Below are 23,963 nucleotides of genomic sequence, written 5' to 3' on the forward strand. Positions count from 1 at the left end.
GTTTGGTGTATAGTAAGTCTGAGATACACAGATTTCTGGTCTCTCAGGGAATCAAGAGAGATTTGGAAGCAGGAGGGAAAATGGAGTTGAAGTCTAAGATCAGCCAATAATTAATTAAATGGTGGAGCAGGCTAGATGGGCCAACCGGTCTACTCCTGCTCATATTCCTCCTGTTCTTATCTTTTTATTATATCTATATCTATCTACCTTTCCTCAATGGTTTGGGGAAGGAAATTTGTTTTCCTTACCTGGCTTGGCCCGCAGGTGACTCCAGCACCCAGAAATGTTGTTGAGTCACAATTGCCCTCTGAAATGGCCTAGTAAACCATTCATTTGACAGGTTGTCTATCATTTCTCCATGTTTATCGATCTCCTTCTCTCATTCGTTTATTTAGAGAGTACCCTTTCTAATCAGGTTTCGATTTGTTTTGCTGTCAGTACAGGGAGGCCATTGAGTTGAAGGACCAGGTGAGTTCATTTGTCCTGCATTATAGATAAACATTTCAGGCACCATCTGCAGAGCAAGTCATACTTCAATAGGTCAGATGTTCAATGAATTATACCGAGATAAGCATGCATAATTTATATATACAATATGAGAATCAGGTAGAAGATCATTTCAAGACTCTTTGGCACTAATATAACATATACTTCCAACCCAGTGTGGGAGTGGGGAAGGGTATAAAATGGAGTATGAGATAGAATTTAGTTATATTGCTTGAAACCCTTCAGCTCTTTCTATGACTTAACTATTTTAACAATTAGTTTGAGTGGATAGCTCACTGCAAACTTCAGTTCTTCTCTGAACTTCTTCTGGGTCAAGACGTAAATACAGGTGTTTGTGCAGGTACTGAGAAGCTGAAGCATATTGGCTGTAACTTCAGTGACATAAACAGGGTCTGTGACCGAGTAAGAAAACATCTTTGTAATTCGCTGGTAAATATAAAATACAACATGCGTCACCCATAACAACATAAAACTGCCAGATATGCTGAAAAGCAAGATGATGGATTTCCTTCGATTCTCCATCTCTGGGTCCTTATTCTTCTCTCCACTGCTGCAGCCCCGGAGTCCCCTGCGACCTCTGCTGGCCGCTAAAATACGCATGGTGGTCAGAACATTGAGCAACAAAATCAGAAAGAGAGGCATGCAAGAGACTAAAATGACACAAACGATAACATATCCGTCCCATGCAGTGGAAGTAAAGAAGACCGGTTTAGTGATGCAATACCAGGGGACATTATCAATTATATATTCAGGTTCAAATCTAAAGCACCAAGGAACAGACACTAAACAGCCCAGCACACTTACAGTTCCTATAACCATTGCAGCTGTTTTCTCAGAGCAATATTTTGCTCTCAGCTTCTCACAACAAATGGCCAGAAATCGATCAAAGGTGAAAGCGACTGTAAGCCAGACAGAAACTATTGTGACTGTAATAATTAGGAAGTAAATAAAACTGCACACGGGAGTAATGAACAGGAATGAATCTGGGAAATACATCTGTCCAATCCTGTAAAATATCGGCTCAGAGATAACAACCAGGAGATCAGACGCTGCCATTCCAACCATGTAGCAAGTGATACATTTGGAGAGACCGCACTTTCCTCGGGACAGGATCACAATCGCCAGCAAGTTAACTGGAAGAGAGAGAGAGTAGGAAGCAGATAAATTACTGATCAAATCTGGAGTCAAAACATTAGTTTGACAGGACCTTAGGTGAGATTTTTAAGTTTGTTAACTGCATTAATTGTTACAAACTGAGTGATTTACCTGGGCAGTGCTGATCACAGAGAAATGTTTGAAACACAATTATTAATAATGGATTGAGAAATCGATATAGAAAGTGAATAAATGATCACTGTATCCACTGTAAGGGCTGAGTGAGTGTGCAGTGGCAATCGGGAAAGGGAAAGTGGTTTAATACAGGGGGAACAGACTGGGTCCAATCCTAAGATTGACTCCTGGTTATTGTCCACAACGGTGAAGGGGCAGGGGGTGGTTCATATGGTTTGTTGATCTGGGTTAAGAAGGCCAACAGGAGCTGGTACAGAACATCAATGTGGATTCCCGGGGTGAGGACATTGAGGCTTATGGATTGGGTTGCAAGAGGTCCTTTTCTCTTCCAGATCAATCCTAACGTCACTCACCTGCACTCTGTTCTTTTTTAATTCGTTTTGTGGGATGTTGGCGTCACTGACAAGGCCAGCATTTATTGGCCATCCCTATTTGCCCTTGAACTGAGTGGCTTCCTCGGCCTTTTCAGAGGGCAATTAAAAGTAAACCACATTGCTGTGGGTCTGGAGTCACAGCGAGGCCACAACAGGTAACGACGGCAGATTTCCTTTCGTGAAGGACATTAGTGAACCAGATGGGTTTTTAAAACAAATCGAGAATGGTTTCATGATCACCATTAGACTAGCTTTTTACTTCTCGATTTATAACTGAACACAAATTTCTCCATCTGTCGTGGTGATATTTAAACCTCTGCCCTCCGAGCATTAGCCTGAGCTCTGGATTACTAGTCTAGAGACATTGCCACTACACCAGCACTCAGTATGTAATTATCCTATCCTCTATCTTCTTGTAAAGCAGAGACTGTGCGCTAGCTCAATACCAAATACTGAAAACACATTCTTTAACAAGCAATTCAGAACAACGAATTTCCACTGTGTAAAACTGTTAACAACTTCTGATGGTATGATTCACGCTCTCAGCCCGACTCTTGATCACAGTGCATGCAGTGCAGGGAATAATCCGGCAAGATTATCAGAGATGGATGCAAAACGATCACATGAGATATAATTGAATTCCTACAAGATTGAAAGTGCAGAGTCTTCAAACATTCCACCTGTCAACAGGATGGAACAGAGCAGGCAGCTGTACAAAAAAATCAGCGATTAAAACATGGCAGGTACACCAGTCCAGTTAACACCAATTTACACCATTAACAGCTGAGTTAATGGCTCACCGGGAACTCCAAAGACAGCAAGAGCAGGATAGAAAAGGCGTTCTATCTGAAGCATTACTGGATATTCCATTTTTGTGCGAAAGTGATTTTTCTATATCTGCAAAACACAGCTCCGGTAGCCACTGTGAACTGATATGTGCCAATGGGCTCTGATTTATACTGGGGAAAACTCTCCAATGACACAGTATTCCCTATGATCATTAGTTACAGTCACTTGAACAAACACTTTACATCAGCAGCTTTCACTCCGATGTAAATGTTTTCCTGGATAACAGGAACATCTCAAAGTCCTGGACCTTATCTTAATCAGATATTTCTGGAGAATAAGGTGAAAAGTTAGAATCAGGCAGGACTGATCCAACAATAATGAATGATTTTATTTACAGTTATTATAATATTATCATCGGGTATTCATATCAAGAACATATTTATTTCGTTCATGGGACGTGACCATTGCTGACCAGTCCAGCAATTATTGCTCATCCCTAATTGCCCTTAAGAAGGTGGTGGTGAACTGCTTTCTTGAACTGCTGCAGGCCATCTGGTGCGGGTACAGCCACAGTGCTGTTAGGAAGGGAGTTCCAGGATTTTGACTCAGTGACAGTAAAGGAACGGCGATATAGTTAACAGTCAGGATGGAGGGGAACTTGCAGGTGATGGTGTCCCCATGCACCTGCTGCCTTTGTCCTTCTAGTTGGCAGAGGTCGCGGGTTTGGAAGGTGCTGTCTAAGGAGCCTTGGTGAGTTGCAGCAGTGCATCGTGTAATGGTACACAATCCTGCCACTGTGCATTGGTTGTAAAAGGAGTGAATGTTGAAGGTGGTGGATGGGCTGCAATCAAGTGGGCTGCTTTATCCTGGATGGTGTCGAGCTTCCTGAGTGTTGTTGGAGCTGCACCCATCCAGGCAAGTGGAGAGTGTTCCATCAAACTCCTAACTTGTACCTTGTAGATGATGGACAGGTTTTGGGGAGTCAGGAGGTGAGTTACTCACAGCAGAATTCCCAATCTCTGACCTGCCCTTGCACCCACAGTATATATGTGTCAGGTTCCGTTCAGTTTCTGGCCAATGGCAATCCACAGGATGATGGGGCATTCAGCGATGGTAATGCCACTGAACATTAGATTTTCTCTTGTTTGGGATGGTCATTGTCTGGCACTAATGTGATGCGAATGATAATTGCCACTCATCAGCCTAGGGATGGATATTTTCCAGGTTTGCTGCACCTGGACATGGGCTGCTTCAGAAATTGAGGAGTCGCAAATGAACATTGTACAATCATTGGTGAACATCCCCACTTCTGACCTTATGATGCATGGAAGGTCATCAATGAAGCAGCGGAAGATTATTCGGTCAAGGATACTGCCCAGAGGAACTCCTGCAGTGATGTACTGGGCCAGAGATGATTGACCTCCAACAACCGCAACCATCTTCCTTTGTCCAACCAGTGGAAACTTTTCCCATTGATTCCCATTGACTCAAATTTTGCGAGGGTTCCTTGATGCCATACTCAGTCAAAAGCTGCCTTGATAGCAAAGGCAGTCACTCTCACCTCCTCTCTGGAGTTCAGCTCTTTTGTCCTTGTTTGTACAAATGCTGTAATAAGGTCAGGAGCTGAGTGGCCCTTGAGGAAGCCGAACTGAGCGTCAGTGAGCTGGTTATTCCTGTGAAAGTGCCACTGGATAGCTCTGTCGATGACACCTTCCATCACTTTGCTGATGATCGAGAGCAGACTGATAGGGTGGTAATTGTCTGGGTTGGATATGTCCATCCTTTCGTGTACAGGACATACTTTGGCAGCATTCCGCATTCCCAGACAGATACCAGTGTTTTAACTGTACTGGAACAGCTTGGCCAGGGATGCAGCTAGTTCTGGAGCATAACCCTTCAGTACCATTGCCGGAATGTTATCAGGGCCCATAGCCTTTGCAGTATCCAGGCCCTCATCCATTTCTTGATATCACATAGAGTGAATCGGATTGGCTGAAGACTGTGATGCTGGGGAACTTAGGAGGAGGCCCAGATGGATCATCTACTCGGCACTCCTGGCTGAAGATTGACGCAAATGATTCAACCTTGTCTTTTGCACTGATGTGCTGGGGTCCCCCATCATTGAGGAAGGGATGTTTGTGGAGCCACCTCCTCCAGTTAGTTGTTTCATCATCCACCACCATTCATGACGGGATGTGGCAGGACTGAAGAGCTTAGATCTGATCCATTGGTCGTAGATTCACTGAGCATAAAGGAGTGAGAGAGTCGGCTAGCACTAGAAAAGGAGTCGATCCCATATTAGATAGGAACAGACTAAGACGGGATACGAGGAGAACAAATATACGTTTAAAATGTATGTATGTAAACGCACAGGTTGTGGTAAGTGAGGTTCGTGAGCTGCATAATATTTTTTCACAGGTTGTGGCATGTTCACTGGCATGGTTAGCATTTGCTATCAGTCTGTAATTGCCATGAGAAGGTGGCGATGAGTTGCCTTCTTGAACTGCTGCAGTCCGTCTGGTGTGACTGCACTCACAGTGTGGGACAGAGTCTGAGAAATTTGATCCAGCGACAAAGAAGGAACAATGATATATTTCCAATGCAGGAGGGTGTGTGCTTGTTGGGGAGGGGGTGTGGGCTTGCAGATGGTGCTGTTGCTATGCGTCTACTGCCCGTGTTCCTCTATGTGGTGCTGTTGAAGGAGGCATGGTGTGTTGCTGCATTACATCTTACACAATGGTACACACTAATGTCACTGTGACTCGGTATTGGAGGGAGTGAATATTTAAGATGGTATATGGATGCAGATCAAATGGGCTGCTTTGTCCTGGATGATATCCAATTTCCTAAGTGCTGTTGAAACCGCACACATTCAGGCAAGTGGAGAATATTCCATGACAGTCCTGACCTGTGCTTTCTAGTTGGTGGACAGGATTTGGGGAGTCAGGAAACTCGCCACAGAATGTCCAGTCTTTGCCCAGCTCTTGTCGCCACTGTATTTATGTGGCTGCTCCTGTTCAGTTTCTCGTCAGTGGTAACCCCCCAAGATGTTGCTGGAATCAGTGATGCTAATGCTGTTCAATGTCCAGGCAAGACCGTTAAATTCTCCATGATTGGAGATCATCATAGCCTGACACTTGTGTGGCACGGATGTTCCTACAATGAAAATTAGCCGTGTGGGAATATGATTTAGTGGCAAGAACGGGAACGTGGCTTAAATATGTGGTTGGGAAAATGGGATTAATGTAGGATTAGTATAAATGGGTGGTTGTTGGTCGGCATAGACTCAGTGGGCCGAAGGGCCTGTTTCAGTGCTGTATCTCTAAAATAAAATAAAAATAAAACAACAAATATGGTGAGGACTGAACGCTTAATGTTCAAGCAAATACATTTTCAGAGAAGTTAGGGAACGAGAAAGGGGAGTTGGAGTGTAAGTACTGATTGGGGAACTCAGTGTGGTGACAGAAAGAGAGGATGTCTTTCAGGAGCAAAGACAGAATCCATTTGCTTGTAGATGAGAAGTGAAACGGGGATGAACACGCTAATGGTGGTATTCTATGGATTCCAAATCGTGAGAGGGATGTAGAGGAACAAATCTGCAGAGAAATCACAGAGATGTGCAACAACTATAGAATCACAGAATTGATACAGTGCATAAGGAGGCCATTCGGTCCATCCTGTCTGCACCAATCCCCGAAAGAGCAGCACACCTGGTGCCATTACACCGCCTTCTTCCCGTAACCCTGCACATTCTTCCTTTCCATATAACAGTCCAATTCCCTTTTGAATGTTTGAATTGAACCTGCTGCCACCACACTCTCAGGCAGTGCATTCCAGACCTTAACCACCCACTGGGTGAAAACGTTTTTCCTTTTGTTTCTCTTACCCGTACTTTAAATCTGTGCCCTCTCATTCTCGATGCTTCCACGAATGGGAGCAGTTGATCCCTATCTACTCTGTCCAGACCCCTCGTGATTTTAAAAACCTCCATCAAATCAACTCTCACCTTCTCTTCTGCAAGGAAAACAGTCCCAACTTCTCCAAACAATCTCCATAACTGAAGATCCTCTTCCTTGGAAACATTGTTGTGAATCTTTTCTATAACACATTTGGCTACATAAGGCTTCAGAAGAAAATCCTTGAGTAAATTGTGTGATATATGTTAATATATAAGGCACTACACAATCTCTTTTTTAATGCATTGCTTTGTACATTAGTAGACTGGAAAATATCCATCTCCTTTTTTGGTCAAGTTGGCTCTTTTCTCAGCCTGATGCTCTCTTGAACAGGTTATTTCTTTGTCTTTATCTCTCTGTGATTGACTACTTATTTCTGCAACTTTCTGTTGATACGTGTCTTTGTAATGTTCTGTGTGGATCTCTCACTTTCTGTTTACATTCTCCTCTGCCTCTCTCAGTTTCTATATTTGTTTCTGTACCTTTTTCAATGTTTTTTTCTACACACAAGCTCCCTCTCTTTTTCTTAATCTGTGGTATTCATTTTTCTGTTTTTCTTTCTCTATAGACTTGTTCATATACCATTCAGCCCACAAGATTGTCTTTCCCTGTCGTCTACCTGGATACCTTTCTCTATGCCTCTATTTCTATTTCTAATTTTAATGCATTAACTATCTTTTTCTCTCTTCCCTTTTGCATGCTGCAGTCATTTTTTTATATTCAACACAGAAAATGCTGGAAATACTCATTGGATAGACAGCATCTGTGGAGGGAAAAGCATAATTAACATTTCGGGTTCATGACCTGCTGAGTTTTTGCAGCGTTGTCAGTCTGTGTATCAGAATTCCAGTATTGTCAGTATTTCGTGTTTTTTTTTGTTCTTCTCAGTTTCTGTACAAAGTCCTTTCTCGTGCTTTCATTCTGACTCTTTCTGATTTCTTTTCGGCTGTCCACAACTCTAATTATTTAATTTACTTTTAATATCGACCTCAATGTGTATGCTTACTTCGCTGTCTATATATTTCTGTCTGTCTCTCTGTCTGTCTGTCTGTCTGTCTGTCTATCTGTCTGTCTCTCTGTCTCTCTCAGCCATCCGAATGAGCAAATCACCTCATGCCACTTCCCAGCCTTCTCCTTTTTCAGATAGCAAACCAATTCCCTCTTGAACGCCTCGACTGAACCCGCCTGCTTCACACTCTCTCAGTCTGTGCATTCCAGATCCCACTACTCTCTGCTTGAAGAAGTTTTTCCTCCTGTCACAATTGCTTCTTTTCCTCATTACCATAAATCTGTGCCCTCTCGTTCTTGATTCATACACCAATGGTAAAAGTGTTTCCCTCTCTACACTTCCCAGACCACTCAGGATTTTGAATTCCTCTCTCAAATCTCCTCTCAAACTTCTGTTCTCTAAAGAAATCGCTTCCAACCTCTCCAATCGATCCACCTAACTGAAGATCCTCATCCCTAAAAACATTCTCATGGAACCTTTCGACACTTTCTCCAATGCCTTCACCTCTTTCTAAAGAATATTGCCCAGAACTGGAGACATTACTCTGAAAGATGCCAAAGCAGTATTCTATATAAATTTAAAATAACTTCCTTGTTTCTGTATTCTGTCCCCCATTAATGAAGCCTAGGATGCTGTTTGTTCTATTAACTGCTCTCTCACGAAACTAAACTAAACTCACCCTGCCATGCTATCTTCAATGATTTATGCACACATACACCCAGGTCCCTCTGCTCCTGCACCCCTTTTAGAATTTCACTCTTTAGTTTGCATTGCCTCTCGTCATTCATACTACCAAAATGAATCTCCCATGACAGCCGCAGTCTTCCTCCTCACTGACGTTCTGATAGCTGCAGGTAGCTCAGGCGCGGGCGGTATACCCTCCCTGCTGGGTAGGCACTTATCCTGACATGTGTTTGCACCCGGCCCACTCTGCCATCTGCTCCCCCTCCCACATTGTGAGGATGCACTGGGCCAGCTGGTTGCATGTTCCTCTGCCCATCTATCCTTCTGTCCCTCCTTGGGGCATAGTCCTCCACATCTGATGATCCACCTCCGGAGTGAACAATCCTCATTGTTATACAGCAGACCAGCTGCAATGACCACAGGTATTAGCTTTCAGCTGTTAGGACAGGCTGACACAACCCCCTTCCTTTCATTCAATTACTATGTGCAGCTGGGTCCAGGTGAACCCTTCTGCACAAGCTGCAAATAACACCAATTGTTCGGACACACAAATGACATCAGAATAAATAAATAGCCAAAACAAAAAGTGCCTCCAACTCCCTCACCGATTCACTGCCTGCTGACCTTTTAAAATTGCTGGGTTCCCGAGACACCCCATGACTGGATTTACGGGTGTTAAATCAAACCATTTAGTCGGGCGGCGAGCGCAGACTCGATCTCGTCTGACTTCCTACATTCGTTAAATTGCGTCTGCGCGTCATGACGCTGAGAATCCGACCCGACGTCATCGCACTGCATTTTACCTTCCGGACACCTCTGACGGGACTTGATTCATGAAGGTAAGATTCCAGCCTGCAATTCTAAAGGGGGTGCAGGAGCAGAGGGACCTGGGTGGAATTGTGCATAAATCATTAAAGATGACAGGACAGGTTGAGAGGTTAATAAAGCAAACAGAATCCTGGGCTTTCTTAATAGGGACATCGAGAACAAGAGCAAGGAGGTTATGCTGAACACATAGTAGACACTAGTTCAGCCTCAGCTGGAGTATTGCATCCAGTTCTGTGCACCGCACTTCAGGAAAGATGTGAGGGCATTGGTGAGGGTACGGAAAAGATTCACGAGAATGGTTTCAGAGATGAGAAACATCAGTTATGAAGATAGATTGGAGAGGTTAGGACAGTTTGACTCAGAGGAGAGAAGTCAGAATGGTGACTTGATAGAGGCATTCAGAATCCTGAGGGGTCTGGACAGAGTAGATCGGGAGAAACTATTCCCACTTGTGAAAGGATCGAGAACGAGAGGGCACAGAGTTAAAGTAACTGGTAAAAGGAACAAAAGGGCAGTGAATAGTTAATATCTGGAATGCACTGCCTGAGAACAGGGTGGAGGCATTTTCAAATGAAGCATTTTAAGGGGAATTAGACCATTATATGAAAAAGGGACAATGTGCAGGAATATGGGGAGAGGGCGGGGAAATGACACTAAGTGAATGTCCCTTTTGGAGAGCCAGTAAAGACAGGATGGGCTGAATGGCCTCCTTCTGCCCTGTATCAATTCCGTGATACTGTTTGATTCTGTAAAACAACATCTAGTGCACATCTTGTCTCTCCAGCACAGCAATGTTCTCCTTAATCAAATGTGATATCCCTTCCCCTTTCCTTCCTTTCCAATCTTTCCTGAACAACTTGAATACAGGAATATTTAGTATCCCAGCCACACACTGCTTTGTGTCATGTCTCCATTATAGCTGCAACATTATACTTCCACATGGCTACCTGTACCTCCAGCTCACCAATCCTAATGGAGACTTTATCACATTCTCTTTTACTCAGACCCCAACTAATACTTTACTATTTCCAACTCTGGTGCAATCTGTCTCCCACAATTCTATGTGTAGCTTGGTATTCATTTATTTTATGACCTTCTGACTGCTACACCACTGCCACGTTGGTTTAAAATCTCTCCAGGAGCCCTAGCAAATGGCCCCGGAAGGAAATTAGTCTCAGCTCTGCTCAGGTCCAACCTGTCTCACCTGTACATGTCCCATCTCCTCCAAACTGGTCCCAATGCCCCACAAATCTGAAGCCCTCCCTCAAGCACCATTCTTGCAGCCACACCTTCATCTGATCTATCCTCCTTTTTTCATATTGACTTGTGCATGATCCCGAAGTCATCGAGGGATTACGACTTTTGAGGTACTGCTCGCTAATTTCTTACGTAGCTCCCTAAACTCTGACTGCAGGACTACATCCCTGTACCTATCTATGTTGTTGGTACCAATGTGGACCACGATGACTGGCTGGTCACCGTCCCCCTTCAGAATGCTCTGGAGTCGTTTATTGACATCCTTGACCCTGGCACTAGGGAAGCATCGTACCTTCCAGGACGCATGCGTGTGGCCACAGAAACGCTTGTCTATTCCCCGAACTCTTGAATGGACGATCACTATTGCTGTTCCAACAATTTTTTTGCGCCACCCCCCCGTGCAGCTGTGCGTGCCATTGTGCCATGAATCCGACTCTCACTGCACTTTCAAGATGAATCATCACTTTCCTCAATATTCAAAACTGAATATCGATTGGATAGTGAGAGGCAATCAGGGGGTTCCTGCACTACCTGCCTGTTTCTTCTTGGCTCTATAACGGTCACCTATTCCCTCTCCCCCTGCATATTCTTAAGCTGTGGGGTGACCACATCATTGATTATGCTTTCCATGATGCTTTCAACCTCACAGATGTGCTGCAATGATGCCAGCTGTTGCTCAAGTTACTAAAAGCAGACTTCAGTCTGCTGCAACTGATGACAATTCCTGCGCATAGGTTTACCCAGGACATGGGAAGTGTCCTGGAGTTCACACGTCGCAGAAGATGTGCACTTCAGAGGTCGAAGCAGCCCTCTCATTCCTCTATATGTTAGATAATAAATATTGTTGCTACTAATAGACCTTGCTACTACTAATAAAACTTGCTACTGCGAATAAATGCCCAGGTTTTGAGAAAGAAAATAAAAGTAAAAAAAAGAAAATAAGATACTCAACAACCAACCCCGCACCTGCTTCCCAGTGACATCACACTTGATTTTGTTTGGTCAGCTCTGAACCAGAACACCATTCAGTTCTTTTCTAGTCAGCCACTCTGGCTCTGCTCCCTCAAAGTCCCAGTCTCTCCTAATCTGTCACTCTAGCTAATGAGTATTTCCGGGATTCAGCGCTCTCATCTCGCTGGTGGTCTCTGGCTCCCTTTCACAGACCACTCCATTTTTGTAAAAGTTCAAAACAGCACCTCCTCCCTCACTGCGCCAAATTCCCACAATTACCAAGGGTACACAGCAATAGATAGGAGGAGATAACTCACCCGCAATTCAGTTTTCATGACCAGCATCAGCATGTGTTCAAATATGTTTTCAAGAAGGAGTTTAATATAGCTCTTGGGTCTAAAGGGATCAAAGGGTATGGCACGAAAAGCGGGAAAAGGTTCCAACTGAGTTGGATGATCAGCCATGATCATAATGAATGGTGGAGCAGGCTCGAAGGGCCGAATGGCCTACTCCTGCTCCTATTTTCTATGTTTCTATGGACATTAACCAGGTGGCGAGGCCTTGTGATTCGTGTCAGCAACACCGAGCTGGACAACAGAAACAGGGAATTAAAACTGCAGCCTAATATGATTCTAATGGCTGAAAGGTCGGTAACTAGAGTACACAGATCTGTGGTAACCAGAATGAAATACAAATAAGATGTGCAGGGAGGAAAATCCATTTTAGAAAATTAGTGGTTCAGATTTGTAATTCACCGCTAGATGAGTTATTGGTTATTGTATCACTTAAACTATAGTAATGTTTCCACCATATGTTGCTTATTATATGTAATTTGTCAATTAACTGCTACTTTTCGCCATTGTATTGCTCACCATTTCCATCTGAAAAAACAGAGCTATGCGGTTACAGTAAAGCATGCAAATCAACATTGTACCCAATTTACTGGGGAATAGATTTACAGCTAATTGTTAAACTGTGCTTGTCAACTAGAACACAGGGAATAAAAGTCGGTCAAGAGGCCAGGAGGTGCTGAGTGCAGATATCACAGATGGCCATGGGTCTGAAGGAGATTACAGAGATACCGAGGGGTGAGGTCATGGGGCGGGTGGGGGGGGGGGGGGGTGCGATATGCAAACAAGGATGAGGGTTTTAAATTCGAGACGTTACCTGACCAGGAGTAAATGTAGGTCAGCGAGCACAGGGCTGATGATTACCAATGTGTTTGGGAATAATGACGTTAATCTTTTGATGTAAAATGATAAGTAACCCACAGGAATACTGTAAATGTTAATTGATCAATTTGATTTGAAAACCAAAACGGGGGGTTGGGGTGTGCATAGTTAAATTTAATTGTTCAATTTAACCTGCTAACAAGTTTGGAAAAAAATAACAGTTAATTTAAAAACTGGTTTGATAAGTGAAACAAAGGGGAATAAATTTAGAGTTAGTTATTAAATTGCATTTGATTTCCAATGGCACAGTTAATTTTTAAATTGGGCATGGAAACCTGCATGCAGGGGAATAAAGTCACTTTTAATTGTTGAAGTTGGCACGGCATAAATGTATAATTAATTGTTAAATTGTATATCATAGTTTCTGCACAAGGGAATAAAATTACAGTTAATTGTTAAATTGGACTTTACAGTAATTACTAACCTGTTTTGATAGGCAATCCACAGGGTACAAAAACTGCACTTGTTGTTAAAGTGTGCTTGATAACCGGTACATAAATGAATAAAGTTACAGTTAATTGTTCAATTGGACATGATTACCAATACAAAGAACAAAGAACAGTACCAATCCTGCACCGATCTTGATGCCTGTCTAAACTAAACCTTCTGCACTTCTGGGGTCCGTATCCCTCGATACCCATCCTATTCAAGTATTTGTCAAGATGCCTCTTAAACATTGCTATCGTACCTGCTTCCTCCACCTCCCCCGGCAGCAAGTTCCAGACAATCACCAGCCTCTGTGTAAAGAATTTGCCTCGCACATCCCCTCTAAACTTTGCCCTCGCACCTTAAACCTATGTCCCTCGTAACTGACTCTTCCACCCTGGGAAAAAGCTTCTGACTATCCACTCTGTCCATGCCACTCATCACTTTGTAAACCTCTATCATGTCGTCCCTCCACCTCCATCGTTCCAGTGAAAACAATCCGAGTTTATCAAACCTCTCCTCATAGCTAAGGCCCTCCAGTCCAGGCAACATCCTGGTAAACATCTTCTGTACCCTCTCCAAAGCCTCCACATCCGGAGGCGACCAGAATTGTACGTAATATTCCAAGTGTGGCCTCACTAAGGTTCTGCACAGCTGCAGCATGACTTGCCAATTTGTATACTGTATGCCACGACTGTTGAAGGCAAACATGCCGTATGCCTTCTTGACTACCTTATCCAACGCATTGCCACTTCATTGCCACTGTGGACCTGTACGCCCAGATCTCTTTGCCTGTCAATACTCCGAAGTGTTCTGCCATTTACTGTATACCTCCCACCTGTATTAAATCTTCCAAAATGCATTCCCTCACATTGGTACGGATTAAACTCCATTTGCCATTTCTCCACCCAAGTCTCCAACTGATCGATAGCCTGCTTTATCCTCTGACAATCCTCATCACTTTCCGTAATTCCACCAACCTTTGTGTCATCCGCAAACCTACGAATCAGACCAGCTATATTTTCCTCCAAATCATTTATATATACTATAAACAGCAAAGGTCCCAGCACTGATCCCTGTGGAACATACTGGTCACAGCCCTCCATTCAGAAAAGCACCCTTCCTCTGTCTTCTATGACAGCTCTGTATCGATCTTGCCAGCTCACCTCTGATCCCGTGTGACTTCACCTTTTGTACCAGTCTGCCATGAGGGACCTTGTCAAAGGCTTTACTGAAGTCCATGTAGACAACATCCACTTCCCGTCCTTCATCAATCATCTTCGTCACTTCCATACGTGGGGAAAAATTTGATTCCATCTGTTAGATCAGGGTGGTCCAACATACGGCCCATGGACCATGATCTGTCCTGCAGAAGGTTTCCATCTGGCCCATGGGTGTAAGCTGTTCCTGGGGACGTTCCTCATCCTCGCCGGTGTTCCAAGACTGAAGATGGGAAATTTCCCATTGTCCTCTTCTTGCAGAGTGGTCTTTCAAAAAACATTGCACTGTCAGTTTCACAGCTGACAGCTACTGAAGCAGGAACACACATCCCAACTATGAAAGATCCGGGTTTTTATGATTTTTTTTCAAAGCCTGCCAGAAAACCTCGAGTCTGTCGAGGAAGTGCATTCCTACTCTAGCAGCTGTCAGCTGTGGAACTGACAGCGCAATATTTTTAAACAAACTGGCCACCCACGAAGCTGCAGTGCTCTCCCGTTGCCTGCAGCTTGGAAGTATATCACCATTCCTTCACTGTAGCGGGATCAAAATACGGAACTCCCTTCCTAACAGCAATGTGGTGTACGTACACCACAAGTACTGCAGCAGTTCCAGATGGAAAGTCACCACCACCTTCTCAAGGGCAACTGGGGCTGGGCAACGAAGGTTGCCACAGCTAGCGTTGCCCACATCACATGAAAGAATAAATACAAATAATTATTTTCAATACATTATAACTTTTGTACACGCTTTGTAATATGTTGTAACAATGTATAATTCTGTATCACCCTTTATACCCTTCATAATCCTTTAAAACACTTGATACTTTATATCCATTTATAACTCTACATAAAACTTGCTCATCTTCATAAACCGTTTATCATCCTTTACAATCTTTTGGAATCTTTAGAATCCTTTATTGCTCTTTATACAACTTTATAATTATTTAGAACCATGTAATACCCACAATAATCCTTTGTCAATATGTATAACCCTTTATAAAGCTTCATTACTCGTTATAAATCTTTGTTATTCTTTGTAATTCTTTCTTACATTTTTTAACCATGTATAACACGTTTGCTTTTTACAAGCCTTGAGAACCATTTATAATACCTTATAATCTTTTAACCATTGTTGTACCTAATATGCACTTACTCTTCAAGAATGCACGGAAGCTGATTGGTGAAAGGTATATCAATATTTTATTCACACACTAAATCATCAAGTACAATCTCTGACTAACTTGCACAGTATCAAAACTCATCAAAGTACAATCTCTCACTGACTTGGACAGTATACTACCAGTCAAGACATGAGGTGATCAGTCTTGGACTTGTGGCTGCTCTTCTGTTTTCTAATCCCTTGGCTCAGGTGTACCTTCTCCAGTGTTCTTCCCCGGGGTTCTCGTGCCTCCCCAGTTTCAGTCAGGAGTTAAATCTTGTTTCCAAGACACTCCCCTCTTACTTACTCATCGGGGTCTGGTATAATGACATAATGATGATTCCTTATTTGGCTCAGTGAAAACCTGTTCAACACTTTACAGTTTCCCATTGTCTACTATGAGCCTAATCATATCTGGTGTCCATGACAGCTCCTTTATTTGTTACGTGCAAGTACAGTGTCTGGGATCATCAATATGTCTTTTCTATACTGTCTACGATTCCTCAGCCATCTGTGTGTTGTGGCCCCTTTCTACCCAGCCTCCCTATGCTTTCACACACTGTTCATTGTTGTGTGACGAGCCCCTTTGTTTCAATTAAGTTCTTATGTGTCTTTACTACATGTGTTTTTACTACATGTCAACAGTCCCTCCTTTGATCCTGCAGGGCTATGCCCAAGGGATCACCCTCTCATATCTCTTAGGTAGTACACTTGTGCAATTACAATTTTATTTTAGAGCAAAACATAAGCAGTGTAATGTTAAAGAAAGCACCATTTCAACATCACTATTACATAATCGATCACTTCTGTGAAGATAATACAGTCACAATTTAATTTTAGAGTACATTGATCTTGCATTAATTCATTTTAAGTATATGGAAATAGGTTATACAATTATGCTTGTGTTACATAACTAATTGTCCATTTTTATAGAAAAAGTTCGAATACTGATTACCTTTAAGATAACTGTCCAACCTGTGCTCATACATCCTGTCAATTTGCTTAATCAATTTGTTAAGTTTCCAAATTAAGTATGTCACATATATCACCATGATACCCGAAACCACTATCAGGACATGAGAGTTAATTTTAAACCAGGGTGTATCTGCACGTTTGACCCCCAGTTCCATAAGTCCTCCCACCAGGTAGAGTCATTTATCTCGTCAATCTCATCTTGTAGCATCTTCGACTGTTGTTCCAGATTGTAGTACACTACAGCAATGGCTTCTAGCTGCTGTCTCTCTTTACCCAAGTGTATGGGCAATAGCTGAATAGTATATTCATTTTCGCGGAGGTTATTTGTCAAATCCTCTGTTAGCAACGCAGCCTCACAGCTCTAGCGACCCGGGTTCGATTCTGGGTACTGCCTGTGCGGAGTTTGCAAGTTCTCCCTGTGACTGTGTGGGTTTTCGCCGGGTGCTCCAGTTTCCTCCCACAGCCAAAGACTTGCAGGTTGATAGGTAAATTGGCCATTATAAATTGCCCCTGGTATAGGTAGAGGAATTGAGGGAAGGTGGCGATGTGAGAGGGTAATGGGATTAATGTAGGATTAGTATAAATGGGTGGTTGATGGTCGGCACAGACTCCGTGGGCCGAATGGCCTGTTTCAGTGCTGAATGTATAAATAAATAAATAGTTATCGTTTCTGTCTTTCGTTATATGTATATCTACCAATTCCATCTTCCCTCCTTGGGTTGGTATTAGTGGGTTGAAACAAAATGTCTGTTGCTCACCGGACAAGTCTGGTTATGTCCATACTGGTACTCCTCCGCCGTGGTGGTTAAGCAATATCTTCCCTTTCCCATATAGGCCACATGGGTTAGTCCTGACAATGCTTTGCTAGTTTCCATGGTGCAATTTACAGTGGCATCAAATCCACGTTTTGATTCTGCTGTTTTATATATAGGATGAGGACATTTGACCACCTGGTTTTTCAGACTGCACTCAGACAATGTTGTTCCAATCTCTCTTTTCCAATTTCCACAACATAGAGTAAAATATCATAGTATTTTATATCATCTTTTCCCCTTATCACCCCTATGTTTTCTACTTCATATAATTGCATCCCTAGCTTATCTCTCGGAATTATAGGTACTCCCAATACTACTCCAATACTCATAAATCTTGTAGTTACACACTCCTGACCTTTCCACACCTTAACTAGTATCTAAGTTGGCACCTGGTAACTTTATCATTTGTCTAACTAGCTAAGTACTCCAACTGTGTCATTTATCCAAACTGGCACCTGTCCCTCATCAATTTGCCTCAAACTTTCCCGAGATTGTTCTAACATCCATGAACCGTATGTACTACAAACACTTTCATTATTTGAAATGTCGTGGACCTCCTTTACCTTTTCTATTATATCATTAATAGTGTGAGCATGACCTTCCAGAACTCTCTCCAGTCCTTTCACTGTTTTCGTCAGATCCTGTCCTACTTTCGCTACATTACTCTGTTCCTTTTGTTCCTTGTTCAAAATGTCCTTTACTCGCTGACTGAGACTTCTAACCTTCTGGTCCACACTTTCTAAATCTATAGTATTGACAATTGAAGTTCCCATATTAAAGACTGTGGCTGCATCATTCACTAAACTACGTTTATGCCTCTTTACCTTTATTATTCCCTCATCACCAAATTCTTGTCTCAGCAATTGTTGTAGAATTATCTGAGATGTTCAATATTACCGGTACCAATTCACCATGGCCCACTCCCATTGCATTGGGAGATCTGATCGTCCTTAATCTTTCACCTAAAGGCGAGGTTACCTCGTCCTTTACTGCATCCAGTTCTCACATAACTTTGTGATAGGATCCAACATATGCCAGCATGGCTCCCCTTCGCAGGGCAGCCCTGCTGTCGTGCATTACAGTTCTTTCCGAGCTTGTGTGTACGTGCCAAGGTTAAATTTAGAAAATTGATGTAGCCCGATTGTTGGAAAATGATATACCTCGTGAGAAGGTCACCCTCATGTTGCCGGGGTGGTGGGGGGGGGAGGAATTGGGGAACAAAAACCAATGTTCCCACACACAGTGAAGACATGTTGTCTGTCGTACGTTAAGCTCCAAAATGGCCGAATGCCCCTCGCATCCTGTGGTTGAGCCATTGTAATATAGGCCAATCATCGCTTGGCGGGTGTTCCTGTTGGCCCGAGTTATTGCCAGAATCGTGAATGTCACTGTGACGATCAGTATCCCTCTATAGTTCTTCATTTTGTTACCCGTCACCTGCAAGATCAAGATAATATCTGCTCTTATTTACAGTTCTAATTACTGTACCCCAGCTGGGTCAAACTCATCATCACTTATGTGGATTAATCGACCCCGTACCCCTTGTTCTGACGGACCACGACCCTTTGGTTTCTCCATCTGCCTCCACTCTATCTGAAGCAGTGGCTTAAGCTGCTTTTTTTGAACGGACAGCTGGTTCCACATTTAATTTCTCTGTTTTGATGCTACAATTCTCAATATCTGTGGCTCCAGAGGAAATGGCTTCCCCTGGGTCCTCTAGAAGCATTCTCTGGAATGCTAAACATAAGTATTCCATTTCATCCTCTAAGAACTGAGGACCCTGCCCTTTCCTCCCTCTGCAGGAGCGTTTCCCACTTGCCCCATCTCTACCTCTCCTAGTGCGTCTAACTGTACATGGTGTTGATGGCTATTCCGTTTTCTGAATAGTTTAAGTTGGATCACATGGTACCAGCTTGCCCTATCTGTGTCCATCATTACTTTGTACACCAACGGGCTGCCGTTATCCATTGTACGGTATGGCCCAATGTATCTTGGGGTCAAAAACGTTCCTGTCTGTTGGATTTAGACCATAACTTGTTGCCCCACATCTAGTTCTACCATCTTTACTTTTCCATCAAAATATGCCTTGCTCTGTTTTCGGTTCTGCCCCATCTGTACCGCTGCTGTAATCTGAGTTGCCCACAAATGCTCCAATAACTGATTCATACATTTCTCATGGGTTAGGGCAGTTTTCTCAGGTTCAGAAAAATGTAACCTCAACAATGTTTCTATCCCTCGCATTTGTCGTCCCGTCATTCGGGCATGGGGGGGCAAATCCAGTCTGGATACTGTGTTTCTAATTACCATCAGGACATCGTGTTGGACCTTATACCAGGTGGAGTTATTTTGCTGCACTGTCTTTCTCAACATTCCCTTTAAAGTCCTGTTCTTTCTTTCTACTATCCCACTTGACTGAGGGCGATAGGCTATGTGGAATTTCTGATCAATCCCCAACATAGTCGTCACACTCTGTATCACTTCAGCAGTGAAGTAAGACCCTTGATCCGGTTTGATGCTTCGAGGCAACCCCCATCTAGTAAAAAATGCTGCACTAAAATATCAGCAGTTACCGGTGCTCTGTTAGTCCTAGTGGGAAAAGCCTCTACCCATTTAGTTAAAATATCAATAATCACCAGTACATGTTTAAATCCTCCCCTGCATGCAGGCATTGGCCCCACATAATCAATCTGCATATTCGTCCACAGCCCTTCTACTGGACACGTGTGTCGTAATTCTCCTTTCTGTGCGTACTGGTCTGGATTATTTTGAGCACAAATCAAACAGTTTTCCACATCATGCTTCACATCTCCCCCCATTCCTGGCCACCAACACAATTCCTTTATTCCACCTTCTGTAGCCTCCACCCCTTGGTGTCCTTGTACATCATGACACTGATAAATGATTTGATTTCTATCCTATATCGGCACTACATATTTTCAGTACCACTCCTGTCTCTGTCTGTATCTTTGACTTTCATCTAGAATACTCTTCTGGCCATTTCTCTCCCTTCTGTATCTGTTTTAGTATGGGATCTTAGCTTTGTGCCTCTACCACATCATCAATCTTAAACTGGGAGACTATCACTGCGCTTATGGTGTTTGTGTCATCTCCCCTCGGATCCCAATATTTCCCTGCTTTCGCTCCCATCTTTGCCAACTCATCGGCCCTCTTATTTCCTTCGGGACTCTCTTCACTATGAGCCTTTACCTTAATGATCCCATACTGACCTTCCCCTTTTCTTGCTGCATTTACTATCCTCTGCAGTAATGGGGCAGACGGCAAAGATTTTCCATCTGCCGACACAAAACCTTTCACTTCCCACAGAGGTAGGTACTCAGTTAAACTGTTACACACATACATACTGTCAGAATAAATGTCAACTGGTGGGGGAAACACTGTAAAAGCTTGTTCTACTGATGTTAACAAGCGAGACACGTACTCCACTGGACAAAATCGACCATGATTTTCCTGGAGCAACACCGCTGATAAGGTAGTATCTGTGCGCGACCTCGAGGGCAAAGGGTAGGGATGGGTCCGGCACCTGTAGCGCTGGGGCTGTGGCTAGTACCTATTTTCAATCTGAAACTGCTGACGTACACTCTGGTGTCCATACCCACTCGGAGTTCTTTTTCAGGAGATCATATAAAGGGGCTGCCTTTAAGGCTAATCCATCAATATGGTTCTTGCAATACTCAACGAGGCCCAACAATGATCTCCGAGCCTTAATATCTTGAAGTCGGGGAAGTTCGAGGATTGTCTGTCCTCGTTTTTGCTCTATCTCATGCCTTCCCTCTGTTATTACTATTCCCAAATAGGAAACCTTTTCTTTCAATATCTATACCTTTTTAGGGTTAACTTTCACTCCGACCTTCTGGAGAAGTCTACGGAGTTCCTCCAGTAGCTCCTTACACTCCGTTTGGAGTAGTAGGTCATCCACATATTGGATCAAACATTTTTTACGGGAGAAAGGACTTAACCCCTGTGGCAACCGCTGGTGGAATATTGATGGACTATTATGAAATCCCTGGGGGAGACACGTCCAGGTGTATTGTTGTCCGTGGAGCATAAACACAAATTTATATTGACACTTGTGCCGGCGGTATGGACCGGAACCCGTTACTAATATCCAACACGGTAAACCACTTAGACTGTGGGAACTGCTTCATTATCGTTGCAGGACTTGTCGCAACAGGAGGTGCCGGAAAGGGCGTGACCTTATTTAATTCTCGATAGTCAATCGCCACAATCCATCTGGTTTACAGACGGAGCAAATAGAAGAGTTATTGGTAGATGCCACTGGTCTTAATACCCCCTGTTGTCGGAGACTGTCAATGACCTTCCATACCTTTATCTCCACCTGTTTGGGGAACCCATACTGTTTCTGGGGTCGATGATCTGGCTCCTCAACTAGGACGTTCCCTGTCATCCGTCTGCAATCATACTTGTGAGTTGCAAACACCGAACAGTGTTGCTCAATAATTTGCAGCACTGCCACGTCAGCAGTCATGTCCTCTGGGTTTGACCACAATTCTCTCATCATGCAGATTCTCCCTGTGTATTGACCTTTATGGATCATACCAGAGAAACCCTGCACATTCAGCATCTTCCAAATGTAACAATTCACTGGATCAAAAGACAAACCTTGTTTCCTCATTACATCTGATCCCAAAATGTTCTCCATCGATTGTCCCAACTTGACGATCACACATGTATGGTTAAAACAATAATTTCCAAATCTGAATAGCAATGATTTAGTTTCAATCCCTGTCTGAACATGGCCTGTGAAGCCACTTAACATTACTTTATTCTGGGTATGCCAAGAGGGGTCCATTCCTTTAGATTGGTTCAGGACTGTCCGGGGGCCACCGATATCCGACAAAACCATAGTGAGGTGGCCTCCTTCCTCACTTTTCACCACCGGTCGCCCAAACAGATCCCACCCCCCTTTGCAAACCCACTCCACCGAGGCCTGACACCATCAATCTTCCCAGTCGGTATCTAGATCAGAATTCCAGGTAACCGACTTGATTGACCTTTCCTTCTGTCCAGCCCTTCTCTGGATTTCCCCAACAGGAGCCATGGGATGGTATCGACAACCCTCGCGCTCCTGCTCCTGAGACAGCGGTCTCCTGGCCACTTCCAAAGGCAACGGTGGGTACAGGGACAGTACTCCCAGTTCCCCTTCCCTGGAATGTCGCCGAGGTGTATTCCAATCACAGATGAAATGTCCCTACTTCCCACAATTGTAACATCTGCCGATTGTGGGCAGAGGTTTTCTGGCCATCGTTCTACCTCGCCCTACTTGTTCTTCATAAGGGAGTGTTGGTGGTACCGTAGCCATGCCATCTCGACCTTTCCCAGGTCTCTCATTTCTCCAGACTGCTCCTGGGCCCCTCGGGTGGAAAGGTCTTGGAAGGCGCTGATTTTGCCTTTCCCCTGTCTTTATCTCTTTTCCATACATGGGTCATGCATTGAAGAGCCCACTGTTTAGTGTGGGCTTGGTCTTCCGGATCATAACTTCCACACGCATTCTGACTACTCTCATTAGAATGATTTGTGAATATGTGCACCCATTTCTTTGGCCTCCTTATCTCGAGAGACAATGGGTAAGCGCCTGGAGTTGGTGTGCACCCAACTAGATGTGTTATTCCCAAGATCGGTTCTGACCAATCCGGGCCCATAAACTCCATTGAAATTGTTCCATAATTGATTGGCAAACACCACAAGATGTTCATCCGACCCCTGCCGACACTTATGTGATCCTTCCGTGGGATCCCCTTTATTACACCCTGATGCTGCCAATATTGCTGCCTTCATTTCATCTGGGGTACCCTCGCCCCCTTGCTGTGCTAGTGGCAATGCAGAGAAGCGTATGGGATCTAAACACATTCCCAATAGTTTAATCTCCTCTCTATTGTCCAATCTGTTCAGAGCCCGTAAATGGGTTCCAGCTGCAAAAGTAATGTACGGGTCCCCTTCTCCGTTATACTTAGGGACCTCCTCCTGCATTTCTGTCAATTGAGTGATAGTATACGGAGTAGTATATGTTAATGTCTTCCCCCCCACCGGACTAACTGTTCAATTAGTTATCAATGGCGCCATAGGTAAGGCCAGGGTGGGAGCCGATGGCTCAATTGGGGGTTTGGGAGGTGGATCATCCCATCAACCGTTTTCATCGTTATGGTACCTACTGGACTGGTCTGCCTAGTCAGTCCAATTAACGTCATCATTGTAATCATCCTCCCTATCCACAAACGTGCATATTATACCTCTTTGTGCTGAGAGTTGAGTCTGTCGTTAACTTATCTCCTGCTGACATTTGCTATGATCCATTGACTGGTACACCTGATCTGTCTGTGAGTGGTGCATAACAGTCATTGCGATCTGTAAATCACAGCATTTCTATTTCACTCTTGTGAGCTGTTCCTTCGCCTTGTCTGCTTCCCTCTCAGCCTTACTGCGACTGGACTCAGCCTTTTCGACCTGACACT

The 23,963-nt window shown here is 43.7% G+C and overlaps 1 protein-coding gene across 1 annotated transcript; it reads right to left on the reverse strand.

Moving 5' to 3' along the window:
• Positions 1 to 738: 738 nt before the first annotated feature.
• LOC137356851 (probable G-protein coupled receptor 139) lies at positions 739 to 3,041 on the reverse strand. The gene is made up of 2 exons (XM_068022691.1): positions 2,972 to 3,041; positions 739 to 1,640 (listed from the first exon to the last, which is right to left on the reverse strand). Exons 1-2 carry the CDS (start codon positions 3,039 to 3,041, stop codon positions 739 to 741), a joined length of 972 nt encoding a protein of 323 aa, XP_067878792.1.
• Positions 3,042 to 23,963: the final 20,922 nt, after the last annotated feature.

Source organism: Heterodontus francisci, chromosome 46, assembly GCF_036365525.1.
Source record: "Heterodontus francisci isolate sHetFra1 chromosome 46, sHetFra1.hap1, whole genome shotgun sequence".
Taxonomy (NCBI): Eukaryota; Metazoa; Chordata; class Chondrichthyes; order Heterodontiformes; family Heterodontidae; genus Heterodontus; species Heterodontus francisci.